Raw genomic sequence first — 18544 nt, 5'->3', positions numbered from 1 at the left:
CCCGTGGGCAATTGCAATCCTACATGGAACTAATCATTCGATATTCCCAACCTGGCCACAGTCTCTCTCTCTCTCATCAATTCTTAATTATCAATCATCAGCCCATCAACATGGCCTTCAAATATATCATGCCCTTCACATTCATATCGAGAATCAGTTTTAGTTCACGCACCATCATCTACCTACGACCTCATCCCTGGGTCGGCAGCCTCGCCATCCCTCCAGAGATAATATTGAAGATCATAACCTATCTCGATCGACCCTCGCTTCTCTCATTTGCTCTAACTTGCCGGACATTTCTTCTCCATTACCTCCCTCAACCTCTTCAGCTATCGTCCACTGAAAAGCAAGAATTCCTGGCCCTTCTAGAAAAGGACGCGCCTCATTACTATTTCTGCCATTTTTGCCTCAAACTCCATCGATGGCGCATGTCCTGGTTTTGGCATTTCAATTCAGAGATTCCAGACTTTTATCTCATGCACAGAGATACCTGCAGAGAAAAATATCGAATCGAGCACCATGGGATGCCAATTTTGTTGTATCCTCTCGCGCGAGTGATAATGAATCGGCATTTCCATGGGGCGGCACATGGCCCTCTACCAAAAGTATTATCAACATCAATCAACGATTACGCGTTTTGGGACGGGTATTGGGATGGAAGACATCATACAGTTTGGAAAGCCCGTATTGTTGGCGACGAATTAATGATATCATCGGCTATTACGATATATCCCAACGAGAATCAAGAAAACCCTAAGAATACTGTCGATTGCGCCCCGCATCCGCTATGCCCGCATCTTACAACTAGCGCTCGTTCTTGGCCTCACAAACAACTTCCTGAGCTAGCTGCTCGAAGTTCTGCAGATTGTTTCGTTCCATGTCATGAATCTATCAAGTCTTGTCCTGAATGTCTCACGGACTACTGCATCACCATCACTCGGCAGAAGAAGCGTTGGGCGATCAAGGTCATTGCCTACAATCAGCTTGGAGCAGTCAGATCACCATTTGACTGGGAGTGGAGTGGCATGGTACCATCGAGGTATAGGTTGGGAGAGCGGCAATCCAGGTATCGTTTGGGGCATAGGCCAGGGATGGTGAGGCACTTGTGGAACAAAGCAGATGAGATCCTCCTGGAACCCACAGGAGAATGGGCATATCTCCCCAGGTAGCATAAAGATCTGATTGATAGAGGCAGGTAGATGGATCAATCAAAAAAATACTCACTAGACACAGGCTCGTCTTGGCTTCGCCTTTGGAAAGGCTACTAGACCCCAGCACCACGATGAGGTGCGAGCCGACGCTGGGGAGAGCGCAATGCCTCTCGGCACTGGCCCCCACCACCCTGGACGGCGGGTGGTGTCATCAAACCATCGCGGGCATGGTCTGGAGGTGTCGCCGGATCCCTTCTCGCGCCGGCAATTTGGCGAGAGCCCTGTTAACCCAAATGGGATCGCAGGGGAGAGTTGCCAGCTCTCTGGATCTTCGAGATGTCCGTCCTCAGCAGTCGGAGTTCAGAAGAGACCTCAGGCAGAGCGTTGACCAAAGTCGCCACATCTGCTTTCAGCCCCTTAACATCCTCTCGCATCGCGCCGACTTCGCCTCTGACTGCCGTCATTTCGCCGACTAGGTCCGTGGATGCCCCCCTCATCGCACGAACTTCGTCAGTGAAAGCCGTCAGCGCAGGAGCTAGGTCTGCGTATGCAGCCGTCAACGCAGAGGCTAGACCCGTCAATGTCTCCCTCATTGCACGGGTTTCGTCTCTGGTCGAGGCGAGAATGTCCCGAAGCGTCTCAGCAGGTGCCTCCCCAGCAGGCTCTGCCGTCATCGACGCCCCGGCGTCTCTCCTCAATGCCTCAAGATTGTCTCGGATATTCCCAAAGTTGGCGCCGTGAAGGAGACTTATGACCTCCTTGGGAATTTTGCCACCAGGAAACGAAGTAGGCCTGAGGGCCCGAAGAAGGGTGAGCAAAAAGATTGCTCCAGTGAAAACAGCTCCGATGGCCGCCCAGTCCACGGAAGTCGATGAAAAAATTGTCGAGAACATGATCTGTATCGATCAGAAAAACGCAAGCAGTCAGTCGATACGAAAGAATCTGTTGCGTGTGGCGAAAGGGAAAGAAAAAGAGGAAGAAAGGAAAAAAAAAAAAGAATGGAAAGGAAAGGAAAGGCAGGGCATGGGAAAAGAAGAAATGGAGAAAGAGTGCAGGGAGTTCTTTCCATTTGCAACTGACCGCAAACTGGCCACCAACTGACTGCCAGCCTTGAGTGGTAAATCGTTCCTGCCGTTCTTCTTTGGCCAAACCATCGCCGATTCTGCTGGTGACCCGAAGCGTTCTTGCTGCTTGACTTGCTCTTGCCAAATTGTCGCCAGCTGGACAGCCCACGGTACGTACATGTGCTTGCAGCACCTACTGGGTAGGTACACTTTGGCACGCTGAGTGCTAACATATTTCCATGATTTGAGACAGATTTTCAATGCGAGCTTATACTTGTTGGGCCAAAAGGTAATAAACATGGAGGTAGATATATCTTGTCTACCTAGTAGGCACCCCTAGGGACACTCGGATCCGCCTTTACCTGCCTGGTAAATGGACGCAGTCCGCTTGAACGGCCCGGTCGTCAGTAGGTAGTCATCGGGTATGTTTTGCGACATAGAAATCGGATAATATCACTTAAAAGCTGCCAAAGATTTAGAGGTATCATCTCCCAACAAGAGAATAGTTTTGTGATAAATGAAAACAAGCCTCGTCATACCTCAAACCTCGGCTCTCGCATTCTGCTTGTCGCTGATTAGCATGAGGTCTAGAAGAGCATTGTACTCTTCATCCACCCTTTTGAACGCATTCTGATATATAGCTTCAATCTTCCCCGTTTCTGTTTCATGGAAACGCCGCGCCTCATCCTTTCTGGCAGTTACCAGCAACCTGCATGCACGAATGCATGTATTAAACCCATAACCTCTAGAGAACAATCGGAAACTCTGATCCTTTGCATCCATAATATTATGCACAGTCTCCCAGTATGCTTTTTGGATATCTTTAACATCGTTTTTGGCACCTTTGATCGTTCGAGCTCGTGCACGTTTTTGACAAGTTAATGCCTTCTCTTTCGCTTTCACAATTTCTCCTTTTTTCCTCATGTATTCCTCGACCATTCGAACTCTTTCCTTGTGTGTTTTCAGTGCCATGATTTTCTGCATGATCTGTGGAGGAACGAATATTTCCTCATTAGGGCTGTCGACATCCTTGGCGTCTTCGGCCGTGCCATTGTGTTCTTCATACGGAGGTGGATACGTTTTCGGCAACACCAGCGTGTCTCGCTGTGAATGCATGTTGTCTGATGCCCAGAGTTAGTCATCGGGTGAAGGCAGAAACTATAGTCCAAAATCGGAGGCTTACTGTCTCTCCTGAAGGAAATCAATGTTCCTAGGTAAGCCAAGCCGTTCAAGTACAAGCGATTCGATGAAGAATAGAAAGAATAGAAGAGTAGAGTATAAAGAAAGAGATTCCAAACAATTATATGAGAGATATTCACACATATCGGACCTTTTTGTTGTGAGTTTGTGTTGGTGGCTGGTGCAAAATGCATTACTATGGGGCTTACTCGATCACCGGCAGAAATTTGCGCAGCGTTCTTTATAATTGCTCATATACCTATAAAATGTATGCGTATATACCCCTCTTATGGCTTAAGCAGGCCGTAGGAAAAACTCAAGACGCCGGCCACTGCTCGACAATTCCCCAGCCGCGAACGCTTTGTCCCTTCCAAGTTCCATTATAGACCGTGAAAGAATCGCAAAATGCAAACGATGGTCCAAAGCTGGCCTCTCCAAATTTCCGATTGATGACATCCGGGGCTACAGCAGTGATCACACTATTGTACTCATCTAAAAACGAGACTTCAAAAGATCCATACCAGGTGCGGTTCGTAGCCGGCGAAACCCACGCATCTTTCGGCTTGATATCAGGGTTCACGCTAACCACTTCCTGTTCTCCATTTGGATACAAGGCCGTGGCGAAGGCCTTGATGGCGTCGCTTTGTTCTGTGGGGATCACCCACGTTGAGATGCGAACCCCGTTTTCGAGTTGGATTGGGAACCAGTGCTAGCCTTGCGTTGGATTCTCCTCGCCCCACTGACGATTGTACCATGTCGTTGAGCGCTTGGGATCGATGGTGTGCCTTGTTCCATTGGTGGAAAACGTTCCTGTGGTATAGGCAGCTGAACTGGACCATTGATGGTTGAAAACTGAGCCCCAGTAGAGGCTTCCACTCCCACCATTGAACAAAAGAGAACCTCGAGGCTGAAATGTCGTGTTGAGACTAAAATTGCTCTCTGTATAGTTTGCGATGACGTTGATGGCCGAGATATTATCATCTGTTAAGCTGTGCAACTCGTACTGATCGCCAAACTGGATTCTGAGTTTGTCTTGTCCAAAGGTGGTAAGCTTTCCGGCGATGAATGACGAGCTTGAGCCACCAGACGCCAATGAGTAAATCAGCCAGCCGTTGGCCGAGTCTCCATCCGTTGAATTGTCAGGGCCTCCGTTGACGACATTCGAAAATGTAATCAAGACGAAATGAAGATTTTCGGTTGTTGTGATCCAGTGCCCAACCCAATGCGAGTTAAAGCCGGCTGGTGATTGGACGCGGATGGCTTGGTTCAAAGAAACGTTCAATGTGGGTCCCGATGTCTGAAGAATGTTAGATGATTTTGTAATCAAGGGATGGATGCAGCAAATGGTAGTGGAAGATAATTGCTTACCACATATGGGTTTTGTATTGACGGTTCGTTTGATGTTGGTGCGAGCCACAATTCGCCTCTTGACTCATAAGTCTGAGCCCTAGTGACCAGATGATAAGAGCTTAGAGCCCAAAGGCACAATAGGGGTTTAAGAAGCATTTCTGAGATTAAAATGTAATCTTTCGCCAACTCAGTAAGTCTTCGCGGCTGATAGCATCATTGAAACCAATCTCTCGAGAGTTGAATGTCTTTATATCTGTTTGCTAACCTGGAAGAGGAATGCCATAAAGGGAATGACATTACTCTGGGGATATCCTAATCTGGCAATACACGGAAGCAGAGGAACTATGAACGTTGAAAGTGGATCCCGAAGTTCGGGGATAACTGGGGTCTTGACGGAGTAAAATCCCAGGCCGTGTCCGTTGACTATATCTCCTGAGTTATGGATTGAGACCGGATTTAAGACAGCATCTCCGTTGCTAGATTGTATGCTTCTGTGCCTTGGTCCTTCTATTCGTATGGCCTTCATAACAGCTTTCAAAGTCTCTCAGTTGAATTGAATTCGCTTATCTCGCTTAAACATATGTTGACTGATGCTCCTTTCCCAAAGGGATGTCTGTTTCATATTGCATGGGCATCCATATCCACCGTGCTTCCTTTTTGAATCATGATTGCGTAATTCATTCACACCGCCTCGCTTTGCAACCGGATAGATAATCCTTGATATATATCTGTATTCTCAAAGCGGTGTCCACAGGTGCTAAGTCCGTTGTGTCGATGTTGTATGCTTCATACGGACTGTTTTCGAATCGAAACATTTTGCATCTCGATAGAGCGTCTCTTAACATAACGGCGTCAGTCAGCTTTGTCGTGGTTCCCTGGACGCGTTCGGAACTGGTGGCCCTTTTAATGTTGACCTCTATCTCGCAGGATAGATAGATGGTAATAAATGGTCGCTTAGCTTTTAGAGCGGCTTGTAGATACTCTTGCGCTGTAGCTTGGCCTAATTCGTCGTCTGATTGGCAATCTTGCCGGCATCGCTTTAGCTGTGCGAACGCTATGTATGATCATTCTGGCTTACCTGTGAAGACGATTGTTTTTGATATAAAAGTTGGTTCAAGTACGTATTTGCCAAATGCACGTTCGCGTTCGCGTCTTCGCTCTGTTTGGTACTGGGGATGGTCTCGAGAGAACCGTGCTGCCACCGGGTCTATCAGTTGATGGTTGTCGATCAGAATGCTTGACTGATCGAGGCGAATGAGTTCTCTGGCAACGGTTAATTTCCCCATTCCCGGGAATGCATTGATCCAGACGACAGGCGCTGCCATAGTGATAGATACAACACGAAGCTGTGTGGCGTTGCCGACTAGCTGTGGAAGTCTGTTGTTTGGGAGAAAAGATGGAGTATTTTTATAACACATGGAAAACGAACAGGTTATATAAAGTTTTTGAAGTTGGTTTGTCTCAGCTAAGAAAAAGAAAACTTTATTTGGAGCATTGTGTCTATGTAGTCACTCTTAATCTCCTTTATCGGCTTATTCCGTCAGCAAGCGGGTAGAGATGACTCATTGTCACTGTGATTCAACAGGAAGATGTAAGATGACTCTGCAGACGTTCAAGATGGAGAGAATAGTGAGATCAGATATACTGTGCATTGAAAAATGAACTGTAATGTACGAGATTCCCTAGGAGAGAATTTGGGCGAGCAAAAGAGCAGCATGCACATGAGTGATGATCGAGGTGGTTAAATCTCACAGACCCATACTTCGTTCACTGAACGAATATCCGCCAACTAAGAAGTTATAAGGCATTTAAAAAAAAAATAGCAAGGCAAAAGGAAACAGGAGAAGGAGAGTAAAGTCAATACAGCGGTAGAGATCATGCATATACACGCTGATCGTGTTGCTGGGTCTGAGTGAAGTGGTCCGGGATAGCGTCTAGCCTCCCGGCGTCTGGAGCTGCTTCGTGTCCTCAGTATTCCACAAGTTCAGGGTTGTCCCAGAGGTATTTAGTCCGTCCATGCTATAAAAATCCTCATTATAAACTTCATTTCCCAAGCCGACAGTGTCTCGGACCGGGTTGTCCGCGAAAGCCACGATTGTCTCCTGTCGAAGCTCAACCATCTCACTCAGGCACGATGCCACGAATTGTCGCCCCTCAACCACGTTTGATCTTCATTATCGATTTCAAATTGCGTAGACTCAACCTCGTCTAGAGTCGGAATTGACTTAATAACGAGGTCCTTGATGTGTGCTGCGATGTGTTCGTACAGCTGGCGCCGGATCTCGTCGGGGCTACTGTTCAAGATTACCGGCTCTAGGGCGCTGGGAACGCACTCGCAGAAGGGGCAACGGTACTCGTCGCGGAAGAGGAACTTTTGCTTATTGCGGGAGAGCGTTTCGAGCTGCCGATCGGTTGGAGGTTCACGGCCCTCGTGGTTCGCCGGGTCTTTCATGTGCCGCACGAAGCTCTCGTGGTCATCGAATTGGATTGTGGGCTTGTGGCCGATGTTACAATACCAGGTATTCATGTGTATCTTATGGTTCCATTGGTTTGAGTGGAACATTTCCATGTGGTTCATCCAGTCGTTCATGTTGACAAAGAACAGCATGGGAGACGTGCAGTCCTCAGAGAGACAGACGTAGGGTTCCGTGTCCTCGTCCGTGTGATGTTTGGACTCATCTGGGTTGCGCCTAGTGCTGAGCTTCTCCTCATGCCATACCCTCCGGAGAAGCTTGATACAGCGTATGGCCAGAGACGCCCCGAGTTGATAACACAGAGAGCGCGGAGCGTCTCTGAAGTATTGCCGGACGCGGCGACAGGCCTGCTCTTTGAGATAGCTGTCATAGTTTTGATGGAAACTAGACGAGAGGCTGTGCTTCTGACTGCATTCTTCTGACTTACGGATGGCAGACGCCATGAAGTGGAGTTCATCCAGAGCATACTGGATCGCATGCCTGGCTTCGCCTTCCAACTCATCCGTGTCACTGTTGTTGCCGCTACTGCCTCTTGGAACATCCGGATTGGCACTGTCGCCCTTGTGAACTGGAAATTCGTTGTTAGCGTAACATAGAAGCAATAGGAGTGGTAGAAACAGTAGTAATAGTAGATTAATATATATGTAGCTGCATTGCGGACGTAGACTTACGATACTTGAGATTCCTGGCGAGCATCTGGAGTAGATCAGTGACCATCTCCTTGATGTTTCGGCGGGCGGACAGGCGCGTATCGAGAGATCTGCTGACGTCGGCCGCCAGAGCGCCAGAGTCGTCGATCCAGAGGTTGAAGCGACTTTCCATCTCGTCAGTGCTTAGCTTTGAGCTACCAGTTCGGTCTCCAAAAGCCATCTGTTCATCTTCTTGTTCGCCTTTTTCAGTTTTGACATCCTTCTCGCCATGATCTAGCTTGACTCGCTCAGCTAGTGACTCAAAGAGTCTTTTGCACTCAATAATAATGTCGTGAATGTCGTTCGCGCCATCTAGTTTTGGCCCATCTAAGGAGATCATGGTCGGAACTTGCTGCAACCACCAAGCTCTTCAAACACCAATTAGTATGAAATGCTATCGAAGTCGGAATCGGCTTAGTTGCCGTGAATTTGTATTTACATGTTCTTTATCAATTCAAGTAGCAACAAAGGCTTTCCAGAAGAGGTTAGGACGCTAGGCACCCAGCTTTTCCTTTGTCTTGCCTGCTGTCGAATCGAATGATGGGAAATGAACCCCAAGGATCATCAGACAAAGGCTTTTGCTGCGATGAAAGTCTGATAATAGTTGAGGACAGTCTTCATTGGATCGGACTTGCTATACAATAACATTCAAGGGGCTTGAAATCTGGTGCAAGCCACTCTTGGTCCGGCGCGGCGGTTTTAGATGGGATAACTACATGTATGTCAAGCGCTTAGATCCATAGAGAACAGGAAACCGCCCCGAGTACAAGGGTCACAAATGAGTAGAGATGTTGTATTAAGTCTTGATCCTTTGTTAACAAATGACTAAGCAAACTATCTGAATCACTGCATTGAATTGAACTCTTATATCCAGTCGCTCTTTTTGGATCGGTCACAACGCTTCTATTAAATGGCATTATTGCGAATTTGAATCATGTTGACCGCGGCATCAACAATAGATTCTTCAAACGAGCGGTAGTTTAATCCGAGAATTCTCTTTGACTTTGAGTTATCGACCTCGTATACCTCTGGCGATGGGTAATTTTGCCCCGGCTTCCCAACAGGGATCAACTTTTTATCGTCCTTGGCAATACGGGGAGACGCATGTAGAACATCGGCCGTTTTCTGGTAACTGTAACGCTCACTGACGATAAAGAAGCGCTCATTTCCAGCTTCAGGAATCTCCAGAGCACGGACGTGGGCATTAGCAAGATCTCGTACGTCAACAAATGCCCAGCAAGCTGTGTCAGGAACATCGTCGAGCTCGCCTGACAGGAATCGGTAAATATCCCAAGCGCTGGTATTCATTGTCGACAAGGACAAGGCGTGGGCTGTAGGACCAAAGACCATGGGAGGGCATAGGACAGTTAGGTCAAAATGAGGCTTTTGCTCGTCAACGAATTTCCAAGCAGCTTTCTCCGCCAGAGCCTTGGAAGTGCAGTAAGCTACCGGCGCATCGGCAGTCTTGGCGTAGTCATAGGTGATTTCGTTCCAATCAGCCTCGTTATATGCGTGACCTGGCCAAAGGCCCTTGGAGAAATCGACCATTGCAGCAGAAGAGGAGGTGACGACAACTCGCCTGGCTTGAGGCGCATGTGCAGCAACTGACTTCAGCAGGTTCTTAGTTCCTTCAATAGCCGGAATCAGCAAGTCGGCCTCATTATCTTTAATACTGAACGTAAATGGACTGGCGATATGCAGAGCCTGAGTCAACATCATTAGTATTCACTTTGTAACACGCTTCATGGAGGTCCTTACTCCGTCAATGCCCCTGACTGCCTCATCAAAGGCGTTTTGAACGCTCATGTCGGGAACAACCACCGCAGAAAACCTATCTGAGTAGGCAGAGTAAGTTTTTCGAACTGTCTCAGCTGAAGCCTTGGATCGGACGGTTCCCCGGACTTGGTAACCCCCATCCAGAAGAGCAATAATAGTATGTGCAGCAATGAAGCCATTCGCACCGGTAACTAAAATCAGCTTTCCTATCGATCCCATAATTGTGTATTTATTGAAATTGATGATGTAATTTAGAGGCAATAGAAGAGACTTTAAGTGATCAGCAATCCCCTAGTTGCGGATGAGGATGTGACGTGGACGGTCCTGAAGGCGACCCCTTTATGTTTTTCAGTCCAGCAATATCATCCCCAGCTGTCAAATGGCAAACTATGGTTGTTTCTGAGTCGAATCTGAAGTAAGTGGCAATGAAATCAGTAAAAATGGCGTCATTGCGCATCTATTGAATCTCGACGTTCGGTACTTTTCCGATGGTAGACTGTAAACTACGCATAGGTGGTGCGGCTGCAGCCGCACACCCGCATGGCTGTCCTTGATCCATAACTGATCTCCATCATTCTTTCAAAGGATATCCACTCGCAAACGTTGCTTCTCCACTAACATGTGATATTCACCTGGCATGGACTGGTGCTCGAAGCCATGAATCTTTAGTTTTGAGGGGGAGCCCACCCGCAATGCTCCATTTCGTTTACAAATTGGATTCCAACGTTTCCAAATTTCTATGCATTTGTTCATTTCCACTTTCTTTAAAGTACCATAGAGCCGTAACTGCTCCTTGGTACAGGCAACCACATATGAGAAGGCTCAGACTATCTATGTTAAACTGTCCCATAAACTGTAGCATCTGCCATAGCAAAGTATCGCAGTTGGCATCCTAAGAAATAGATTAATTGCTCAAATTTACACCTATACTTCTTCTAAACATTCTACTCGTTGGTTCGTTTCGCATGGCTCTTTGTTTAAGCCGACGGTGTATTCACAAACCCGGCCAGCCCGGTGGCAGGTTCCGCAGCGTGGGACTTGCTTGTCACGTCTTCATTCCGGCTTGCGGTGATTAAGTAAGCCTGAAGAAGCTGCACAGAACTATCCATGAGTGTATAAAGACGGAATGATGATATATGACAATCATACAAAACAATAGAAAAGAGACTAGGCGGCTTTTGGAGCTGTCCATATATTTGCGACCAGCCGTTAAACAGTTCACAAATTGACATTATACCTCAGCTAACATAAAGTCAGGCAATACCTAACTTATATAGATTCCGTATATCTCTTTGTTTTATTGCGCCTGCGGCCCAAACGCACCTGCAAATGTGTCTTGCCAGCCGAATTCGGATATAAACTGGCACAACGATACCGGGTGTAGTATCAAGTCCTGAAGTTTTAACATATAAACGACGGAGCCGTGATTTCTGAAGAAGAATCTTTTCAAGCGCTTTCGTATGACGGCAATTTTATGCCCAGTATTCTCATGCTTATGCCCTACACGATCCCAAGCGCTCACTACTTCCGGCTCAAGAGGGTGAGACCATGAACTGGATATAGTGATTGTGGGCATTCCGTCCAGTCTACGGCAGTACTGGAAAACGAACACACTCATGGCCCTTTGGCTGAACATTTCCATGGTCTGTAACTTGGGCATCTCCAAAGCAGCACCTGCTGCAGCCCGGAGGAAATTGTTGATAGACTTTGTATCCGCGGCCACATCGAACAGCGACGAGGTGAGTGCTATTGACTCTAAATTCGGCCATGTAGGCTTATAGATTGATGGAGGGATTCTTTGCTTTCCGTTGATGCGCTTGAATTCTTTAGCAAGCCTTCGTTCGAAATCTGGTGACCTGCGGGGTTTGCCCATAGCACGACGTCCGGAAGATGATAGACGAGATAGAAGAGCTCTTTGTACTCCGCTCCGTGACATGTCGGCGGACTTTGGCGCATAACCTGGCCAAAAGTCCTGAAAAAAGTCCTTTGCATCTGCTAGAAAGGCGATTGACAGATGCTCGAACGAGTGGCTCTCATCCGTCAATGTCCATCCCAAAGATGGCATAATCTTGTAGGGATGATACCCATTTGTGCCAACATCCTGGTGATCGCCATAGATAGAAAGGCGCTTTAGAGAACCAAGTTGGCGTAAAAACACATCGAATCCGCATTGGGCATCTACACACGGTGAGTATGTGTAAATACATTCTGTTACGTCTAACACTTACTCTTGTCGGGACATGGGTAATCGTGAATACAAGGCTCCAGTACCATGCTCTCCAGACCATGCAAGCTCTCCAAAATGTTGAGCAATGTATCAGGGTGGAAACTTCGAGGATACCGTCGGCGGTGAAGCAATGCTTTGACAACTGAAACGCCTGGCAGCCTTCTATTCGCCTTTGGAATATCGAGCTTTCCATAATCGAGTTTAAGAAGACTTCCAAAGAGGCGGCAAGTTCCCGGTGTGACTCTGATATACGGGGTATCGAAAGTCCGATGAGAGGTATTATTCTCTGAGGTATGATCTTCTGGGAGATTGTCTGAGGGCCCAGCTTTTACGGAATCATCTACTATGCAGGTTTCATCGTATTTGTGGGGGTAATCGTCTTTGCCAAGAGGGTATTTGAAAAAATGCTCTGAGTCGCTCGGCGAATAAGCGCTGAGCTCCAAGACCAATCCGCCATTAGAGACACCATACTGTCCGTTTTTCTTCCAGGTGCTGAAGACTTCGAGTAGTCGATATATAGCTGCTGTAAAAGTTTGGTTATTATCTAAAATCTCAAATGGCCTCTCCGGCCATTCGCAAGCGGGGCAGACGTATGGAGCAAGTTCAACTCGTAGCCAAACGTGCTTGACCATGCCCCTCCGGTGGTGGCGGACGACTCGACCAAATTCTGGGATACATGACTGGTGGAGAATCAAGCGTCGAAAATTGAATCTCTCAAAGTATAGCTGCCACTCCTTCGAAACGGCTGCATAGTTGCTTGTAGTACCGCTATCGCTGTGAGATTGGAGCAGCTTTAGAATCATCGTCTGGATTTCGACCGGTAGGCTATACCATGTTGCCATGATGGTTGACTTGGAAAGCAATCGTCTTCAGCTTGAAATGACATGATTTGAAGGATGATTTGAGCGAACCATGCGATAATAAGCTTGCATAGAATTTATATTGATGACATGGAGTGACTAGCCAGCTTTATCTTATGGAGATAAGTTGCCCAATATCCCAACATTCAGCGCCTTCATTTTAATTTTCGGCATAAAATACTGGCAAGTTATGCCTTAGACATGAAGGAAAACTCTATATATGACGAGCCAAGTTTCCTTTGTTTAAAAGGTTCCTGTGGCTTTTGACCTGAGCAGCCTCTCAAGCTATTCCTAGTCTGGGCTTGTGGGTAAAAGCGAAGTCACACCAGATGGCGAATCAGAAATTCGCCAATTATTTGTGTAAATGCCCTTCTTGTCTAAGTTGAAGTGAATATCTTCAGGGATTGTGATTGTTGCCTATGATCGAGCTCGACTGTGCCCTGGTTTGCTATGATGTGATCCCAAGCGCAGTGTCATCCAACAATATGAAAATGGGAAACTACTCCCAATCCATTGAGTAATACATCAATGCAAAGTGTATTAATAAGTTAAGAGAGTATCCATCTCCTTACAGATCGAATGTCTTACTCTGCGTCACATTTTTTCGGCTTTACCGGTCGTAAACTACTAAACGATCACCCGGAAGATGGACCTTCCGATTCAAGTACGCCAAGACTTTTGCGAACCAACATAATATGCCAAGCAAAGACACTTGGCACGGCTGAATGATCCACTGCGGCAGACAAGGATAAAGCAGATTGCTGTTGAAACAATTCTCCGAGCCTGTTTCGGCAGTTGACTTTTCTTGGCATCTCAAAAGAGCCATTAGGTAATACGGGTATGAGTTCTAATTAGGCAGACAAATATCTCGCTTTTATATGCTGATGGGCTTGTAATGGATACGAGTACTTTTCTGTGGCTGTCGTCTTACCGATATCCGAATGTCTACGGTTTAAAGAAGGTCACATGTCATTCCCTCTCATCAGAGCATCTGGGATTCAGTTGGTCATTTAAAAATCTGATATATACTTTCAAAAAGGGCTGTGAATTCCCCACGCGGCTTGATCTAGGGCATGGGATCGGTGTGCGCTGGCCTAGTCAGAGTGAGTGGCTCAAACTTCGGAGAAATGCCATTTAAAAAGTGGCAAAGCAGCCTTGAGTAAAGCTGGATGAACTTTGTTTCAGCTGGGCTTCTAGATGAAGAAGAGCTGCGGTAGTGTCACCTGTAGAAATAAACAGGTGAGGAAATATAGCATAAGAACGCAATTAGTTGTGTGCCAAGTATGGAACTATTGAAAGAGCTATTCCTGCCGTGTATCCGTACTCGCCTTATAGGGCAGCCTTGGCAAAAAGCAATGGTTTTGAAGTTGAACCAATTGAATTGGAGATTTAATTTGTGTCTAAACGATGATTGGTGACGGCAATGCCTTGTTGCTAGTGTTCATTAGGAAAAGGCGCATCTTGACGTGAAGGTTATAGAGTGGGACTAGCGATCCTCAACCGCAAACTTCTTTGATCCTTTCTCGATGCCCCCGGAGAACTAGAGCAAAGAGATGTCTTTCTGAAACAATTGCATACTTTGGGGATATTTAACCGGTAGAAGGAACTTGATGTCTGCTGAATCCATTGCGCCAAGCTGAGTGCGCCGCCATTTGGGCTCTATATTCCCATTGAGATCAAACGCATGGCGACTGCATCGAGAAAATTGTCTGGCGCGTTGACAGCCACAGAATCGGGCCATCGGCAGATTTCTAAGTTAGGCTGCAGGAGATCGTTAGACTTTGGTTTAGTCTTAAGTCAAGACCATTCTTGAACACGAATCAGCCCATGCGGGGGTGGATTATACCCTTTTCGTGACACAAGACCCTTCACATAATGAAGCTTAAACAACTTATGGCGCGGATCAGTGAGCATGCCGGGCATATACTTAGAAGTTGTACCCAAGAGGCGGTTTATACGACGCATCAGCCGTTGGCATCAGCAATTGACTTGCGCCTCCAGACAGACACAGCCACTTACTGGGTATTCTGCCATGTACACAATTGTCCGAAACTATCGACATCCGATCAAATACTATCCGCCCATAGAGCACATGCCAGCAAAATCAGTCGTTGTAGACTGACGCCTTTTATTAGGTGGCTTAGGCTGGGTGAGCAAAAGCGCTACCGAAGACTGAATGTACTCGGGCACAAATCGGCGTAACAGAAATATTGGATCTTAAACGCCAGCAAAGCGGCGTGATTAATCTCATGACGAGATGTGAGATCAGAAAGCTGGACCCACGGACATCTTCTCTCCAGACAGATGAGTGGATGGGTGCCAGGCATCAGTCTTGGCGGGAGGGTCGGACACTCCTAAGTCCAAGCATTCCAAGCGACACATCGGCTTGGAGATAGTTGCACTTAGTTCAACCAGACTGATGATTAAAATTGGAGACGATTTCAGCTATAAAACAAAATGAATGAAAGGAGAAAGAAATTGTTACAATTCCCTCTGGTCAAAGTATTTCATTGTCACAAATGAAGTAAATCGCCATTGTTGCGCTTGATCTGTTCGTTCAACACAAGGAACCATCTGCATCATGGCTCAATTCACCGGCTTCCTCCTGATTCTCCTATCTGCCTTCGCGTCTCTTATAGAGGCACAAGCGCAAGGAAAACCGTCGCCGTCGCCTAAACCCCCACCTGCTTGTTCCATCAAGGACATCCGTCAGATGGACGTGTCAAAGTGTGCCTGCGAGCCTCAACACAAAGACACGTGCCATAAACTTGGATGTAAAGCCTGCTTTGGCAACGCCGATATCCAATTACGATTCACCAAGAGCCCTCATTGCGCTGTCGGATGTACCGATGACGACAAGGAATGTACGGGATGCGGCTTATGGTTTTCCACGCTTTGTACCTGTCTCAGGTATGATGACTGTAACAAGACGGCATCGTATTCGAACCCACCTCCGAACCAGGCGATATTCGTTTTGACGAACAGTGACGAGAAACTCGTGACTACCACGGACCTGCTTCCGGGAATCTTGGAGATGGCCAACAACCCTTCGCGATACGAGGTAGGCTGGAAATTTGCTCAAGGAAATTACGATCGTGGAACCCATGCACTGGCGTTGAACTCTGTTCGGTCAAGAACGCACGAGCAGATTCATATTCATGTTTGCGAGAAGCCAGACGCAAAATCGAAAGATCCCAGAATCCTGGATATTCTAGACAAAATCCCCAAGAAGGACCATAATTACAGCAAGCACCTGAAGCAAGTTGCGGGTTACGATGATCTCTACTGTAGGACGATCGAGGCAGGCAACCCTGATGTGTTCTACGACTTTCTAGAGGGTATAAAAGAAGTTTTGGACAATAAGGCGTTGAATGTGAATGGCAAGATCTGCCACGATTTTGCGGGAGCGGGTATCATCCGAGATAGCTATCACAATATGTGGGCTTGTGTTACCGGCAACCGTGAGGGCCCGTTGTTCAGGTTCTGCAAGCCGCAGTAACAACAGTAAGTAAGTGGATGAGGTTGAGATTGATACTTGGGGGTTATATTGGGCTGTGAATAGTACATATGGTTCATTCTTTACAATTGTCATCATACTTACATATGTACATATACCACTCTTTCTTGAACTTGAATATTGTAATAAAAGTTCTTCAGCATCTCACAACTCAGGGTCTCGTGCGACCATCTCCACATTCCCGGGGTGGTTAGATGGATGCTAATTCTTACAAGGGCCTCACCCCCTCCTCCACTTATTACGAGTACGATGTGAATCAGTGAAACATGTCAAGAGATCTGCGTCGTTTAAGTGTGGAGGAGGAGGGGTATGCCTATCACCTTTTTTTCGATTTCATGTGAAGCATCGTGTTACACGTCGAATATCAAGCATCATCCCCTCGTCGACTCATATAGATGATTTGTTTCATTGATTCTGACATTGGTTGGTGTTGACTCCACATTGCAACATGCGCTTGTTCTCATTACTCAATCGGAAATTTAACAAGAGACAAGACAAAATAATGCAATAGTCATTTGATGGTAAGCTCGTGCAACTTCCGAGACCGCTGTTCATGAGACCTCAAGGAACAGGAACTATTACAGCCGCCCCACGTCAGCCTGAAGCAATCCGACGAGTCCAAAAACAATTGAACCCCAGAATCCACAGATCTTGGCGTTCTCTCCACCTGTCGCTGCTTTATTTTGCGCCTCAGCTGGAGTACGAGAATTGGATCTTTTTCCCCATCTGACGGCGCCTTGCCCCGCTTTGGCTAGTGTGAGCTCACGGAGTGCATCTCCGGCGCTACGATTGTTTTTATCTCCCCGACTCTTTTGTTCACTAGCAACGGCGTTATTGTTGTTGATTAGGATGCTTTCGGTCGAAATCAACACCCGCGTCGACGGTATTTGAGGCTGTTGTTGATCCGTCTGTGCGCCTCTTTAATTCCCGATTCCCTGCGTGGATTAGGAAGTCGTCTAGAAGCACCGCCTAACCTTGGCTAAGCCATTTGCTCATCCCGTTGCATCCCATCCACTACCAGACAAATACGCGTAGCTGAGCTCGTTCGTGTCATCGTGAGAAGTTACTCCTTACAATGGCTACAAACTCGGGCAGCAAGAGCCATCGCTTGCCAGCTGATGAGCTGGAATTGATACGCAAGTACATCCATGGATGCCACATCTTGCACTACTACAATGTGGTGGACGCGTATGGCCATCTGTCGGTGCGATTGAGTGAGTCGGTGTTTATGATGTCGCGTTATATGGCACCCGCGCTTGTATCTTCAACAGACGACATGGTGCTGTATAATGTCGAGACTGGCGAAGCCCTGCAGAAAGATGCGCCTAGAGGTCTGTTTACCAGGACACCAGGACACCAACCAGACAGCGATGATCTCTACTGACTATGAGATGGTCACAGGCTTCTCAGAGCGTTTTATCCACTCTGAAATCTACAAGGCATACCCCAAGGTCCAGTCAGTCGTGCACTCTCATTCACTTGAAGTCGTCCCATTCTCCATCTCGTCAACGCCTCTGCGGGCTTGCTTCCACATGGCCGGCTTCCTAGGCACGTCCGTTCCCGTCTGGGACGCCGCAACGGTGTATCGTGAGGATCCGTCAGCAAGTCAGGACATGCTTGTCCGCAGCACAGGGGCCGGAGCATCCCTGGCCAAGGCGTTGGGCCCTGCTGATAGCGAAGGATTGCCAAAATATCCAGTTGCGCTAATGCGTGGACACGGTTTTGTGGCGACGGCCAACAACATCGAGATGGCCATCAGCAAGAGCATCTACACGCAGCAGAACGCGCAGATCCAGAGGGCGGCCGCGGGGCTTTCGGGAGGCATGGGGGATGTGCAGTTCTTCACCGAGCGCGAGGCTCACGATGCGGGCATGACGGCGATTGCGGGAGCAGCGAAGCCGTGGCCGCTGTGGGTGGCGGAGGTGAAGGGGCACTCGCTGTATAAGAACTCGGTGTGATTATGAATGTGTACATATATCATGGATGTTTTGTTGAGTATGAGCAGCATGTGATTTTGGTTGTTGGTTGGATGCATGTACAGAATAAATTTGATTTCCAAGGTTCCAGTTGCAACATCAAAAAATGCTGTTGGGTGTAAAAATGCAACCTGAATACGAATTATTACAACGTTGTCAGGCCCCCCTGCATGGCATTTGCATGGCATTGCATGGCTGTTGTTAATGCATGTGTCTCCGTCCCCTGTTTCGTCTTCCTCGGTAGATGCGGCTCGATGGCTTTGGCTTGGCGTAATCCTCGC

At 47.4% G+C, this 18544-nt stretch overlaps 10 protein-coding genes across 10 annotated transcripts; 3 read left to right on the top strand and 7 right to left on the bottom strand.

The window, feature by feature from the left end:
• Window positions 1-128: 128 nt before the first annotated feature.
• On the top strand, window positions 129-1169 carry M431DRAFT_77194 (hypothetical protein; the record flags this gene model as incomplete). Its single annotated transcript, XM_024922545.1, has 1 exon — window positions 129-1169. The coding sequence occupies one exon, from the start codon at window positions 129-131 to the stop codon at window positions 1167-1169; it is 1041 nt and encodes a 346-aa protein (XP_024777117.1).
• Window positions 1170-1302: 133 nt separating this feature from the next.
• On the bottom strand, window positions 1303-2387 carry M431DRAFT_340473 (hypothetical protein). The gene has a single exon (XM_024914414.1). The coding sequence runs from the start codon at window positions 2042-2044 to the stop codon at window positions 1436-1438; it is 609 nt and encodes a 202-aa protein (XP_024777116.1). The 5' UTR covers window positions 2045-2387; the 3' UTR covers window positions 1303-1435.
• Window positions 2388-2755: 368 nt separating this feature from the next.
• Window positions 2756-3331, bottom strand: M431DRAFT_547754 (hypothetical protein; the record flags this gene model as incomplete). The annotated part of the gene is made up of 1 exon (XM_024921255.1): window positions 2756-3331. One exon carries the CDS (start codon window positions 3329-3331, stop codon window positions 2756-2758), a length of 576 nt encoding a protein of 191 aa, XP_024777115.1.
• A 328-nt stretch (window positions 3332-3659) lies between these two features.
• Window positions 3660-4900, bottom strand: M431DRAFT_517086 (hypothetical protein; the record flags this gene model as incomplete). The annotated part of the gene is made up of 3 exons (XM_024920320.1): window positions 3660-4042; window positions 4139-4691; window positions 4763-4900. The coding sequence occupies 3 exons, from the start codon at window positions 4898-4900 to the stop codon at window positions 3711-3713; spliced, it is 1023 nt and encodes a 340-aa protein (XP_024777114.1). The 3' UTR covers window positions 3660-3710.
• Window positions 4901-5158: 258 nt separating this feature from the next.
• On the bottom strand, window positions 5159-6069 carry M431DRAFT_108848 (hypothetical protein; the record flags this gene model as incomplete). Its single annotated transcript, XM_024911690.1, has 2 exons — window positions 5159-5768; window positions 5823-6069. The coding sequence occupies 2 exons, from the start codon at window positions 6067-6069 to the stop codon at window positions 5422-5424; spliced, it is 594 nt and encodes a 197-aa protein (XP_024777113.1). The 3' UTR covers window positions 5159-5421.
• Window positions 6070-6869: 800 nt separating this feature from the next.
• On the bottom strand, window positions 6870-8247 carry M431DRAFT_2561 (hypothetical protein; the record flags this gene model as incomplete). Its single annotated transcript, XM_024913826.1, has 2 exons — window positions 6870-7786; window positions 7890-8247. 2 exons carry the CDS (start codon window positions 8245-8247, stop codon window positions 6870-6872), a joined length of 1275 nt encoding a protein of 424 aa, XP_024777112.1.
• Window positions 8248-8813: 566 nt separating this feature from the next.
• On the bottom strand, window positions 8814-9902 carry M431DRAFT_77718 (hypothetical protein; the record flags this gene model as incomplete). Its single annotated transcript, XM_024922607.1, has 2 exons — window positions 8814-9611; window positions 9666-9902. 2 exons carry the CDS (start codon window positions 9900-9902, stop codon window positions 8814-8816), a joined length of 1035 nt encoding a protein of 344 aa, XP_024777111.1.
• A 758-nt stretch (window positions 9903-10660) lies between these two features.
• M431DRAFT_517084 (hypothetical protein) lies at window positions 10661-12774 on the bottom strand (the record flags this gene model as incomplete). Its single annotated transcript, XM_024920319.1, has 3 exons — window positions 11912-12774; window positions 11206-11861; window positions 10661-10867 (listed from the first exon to the last, which is right to left on the bottom strand). Exons 1-3 carry the CDS (start codon window positions 12750-12752, stop codon window positions 10661-10663), a joined length of 1704 nt encoding a protein of 567 aa, XP_024777110.1. The 5' UTR covers window positions 12753-12774.
• A 2492-nt stretch (window positions 12775-15266) lies between these two features.
• Window positions 15267-16499, top strand: M431DRAFT_504998 (hypothetical protein). The gene has a single exon (XM_024918558.1). It carries the CDS (start codon window positions 15352-15354, stop codon window positions 16267-16269), a length of 918 nt encoding a protein of 305 aa, XP_024777109.1. The 5' UTR covers window positions 15267-15351; the 3' UTR covers window positions 16270-16499.
• Window positions 16500-17362: 863 nt separating this feature from the next.
• M431DRAFT_77961 (hypothetical protein) lies at window positions 17363-18245 on the top strand (the record flags this gene model as incomplete). Its single annotated transcript, XM_024922632.1, has 2 exons — window positions 17363-17618; window positions 17689-18245. 2 exons carry the CDS (start codon window positions 17363-17365, stop codon window positions 18243-18245), a joined length of 813 nt encoding a protein of 270 aa, XP_024777108.1.
• Between the last annotated feature and the right edge of the window lie 299 nt (window positions 18246-18544).

The sequence above is a fragment of the Trichoderma harzianum genome, assembly GCF_003025095.1.
Source record: "Trichoderma harzianum CBS 226.95 unplaced genomic scaffold M431scaffold_3, whole genome shotgun sequence".
Lineage (NCBI taxonomy): Eukaryota > Fungi > Ascomycota > Sordariomycetes > Hypocreales > Hypocreaceae > Trichoderma > Trichoderma harzianum.
This window is presented reverse-complemented; position numbering and strand designations above follow the sequence as displayed.

Coding starts and splice junctions, on each gene's coding strand:
- M431DRAFT_340473 (XM_024914414.1), bottom strand. CDS start 2,044: ATGTTCTCGACAATTTTTTCATCGACTTCCGTGGACTGGGCGGCCATC.
- M431DRAFT_504998 (XM_024918558.1), top strand. CDS start 15,352: ATGGCTCAATTCACCGGCTTCCTCCTGATTCTCCTATCTGCCTTCGCG.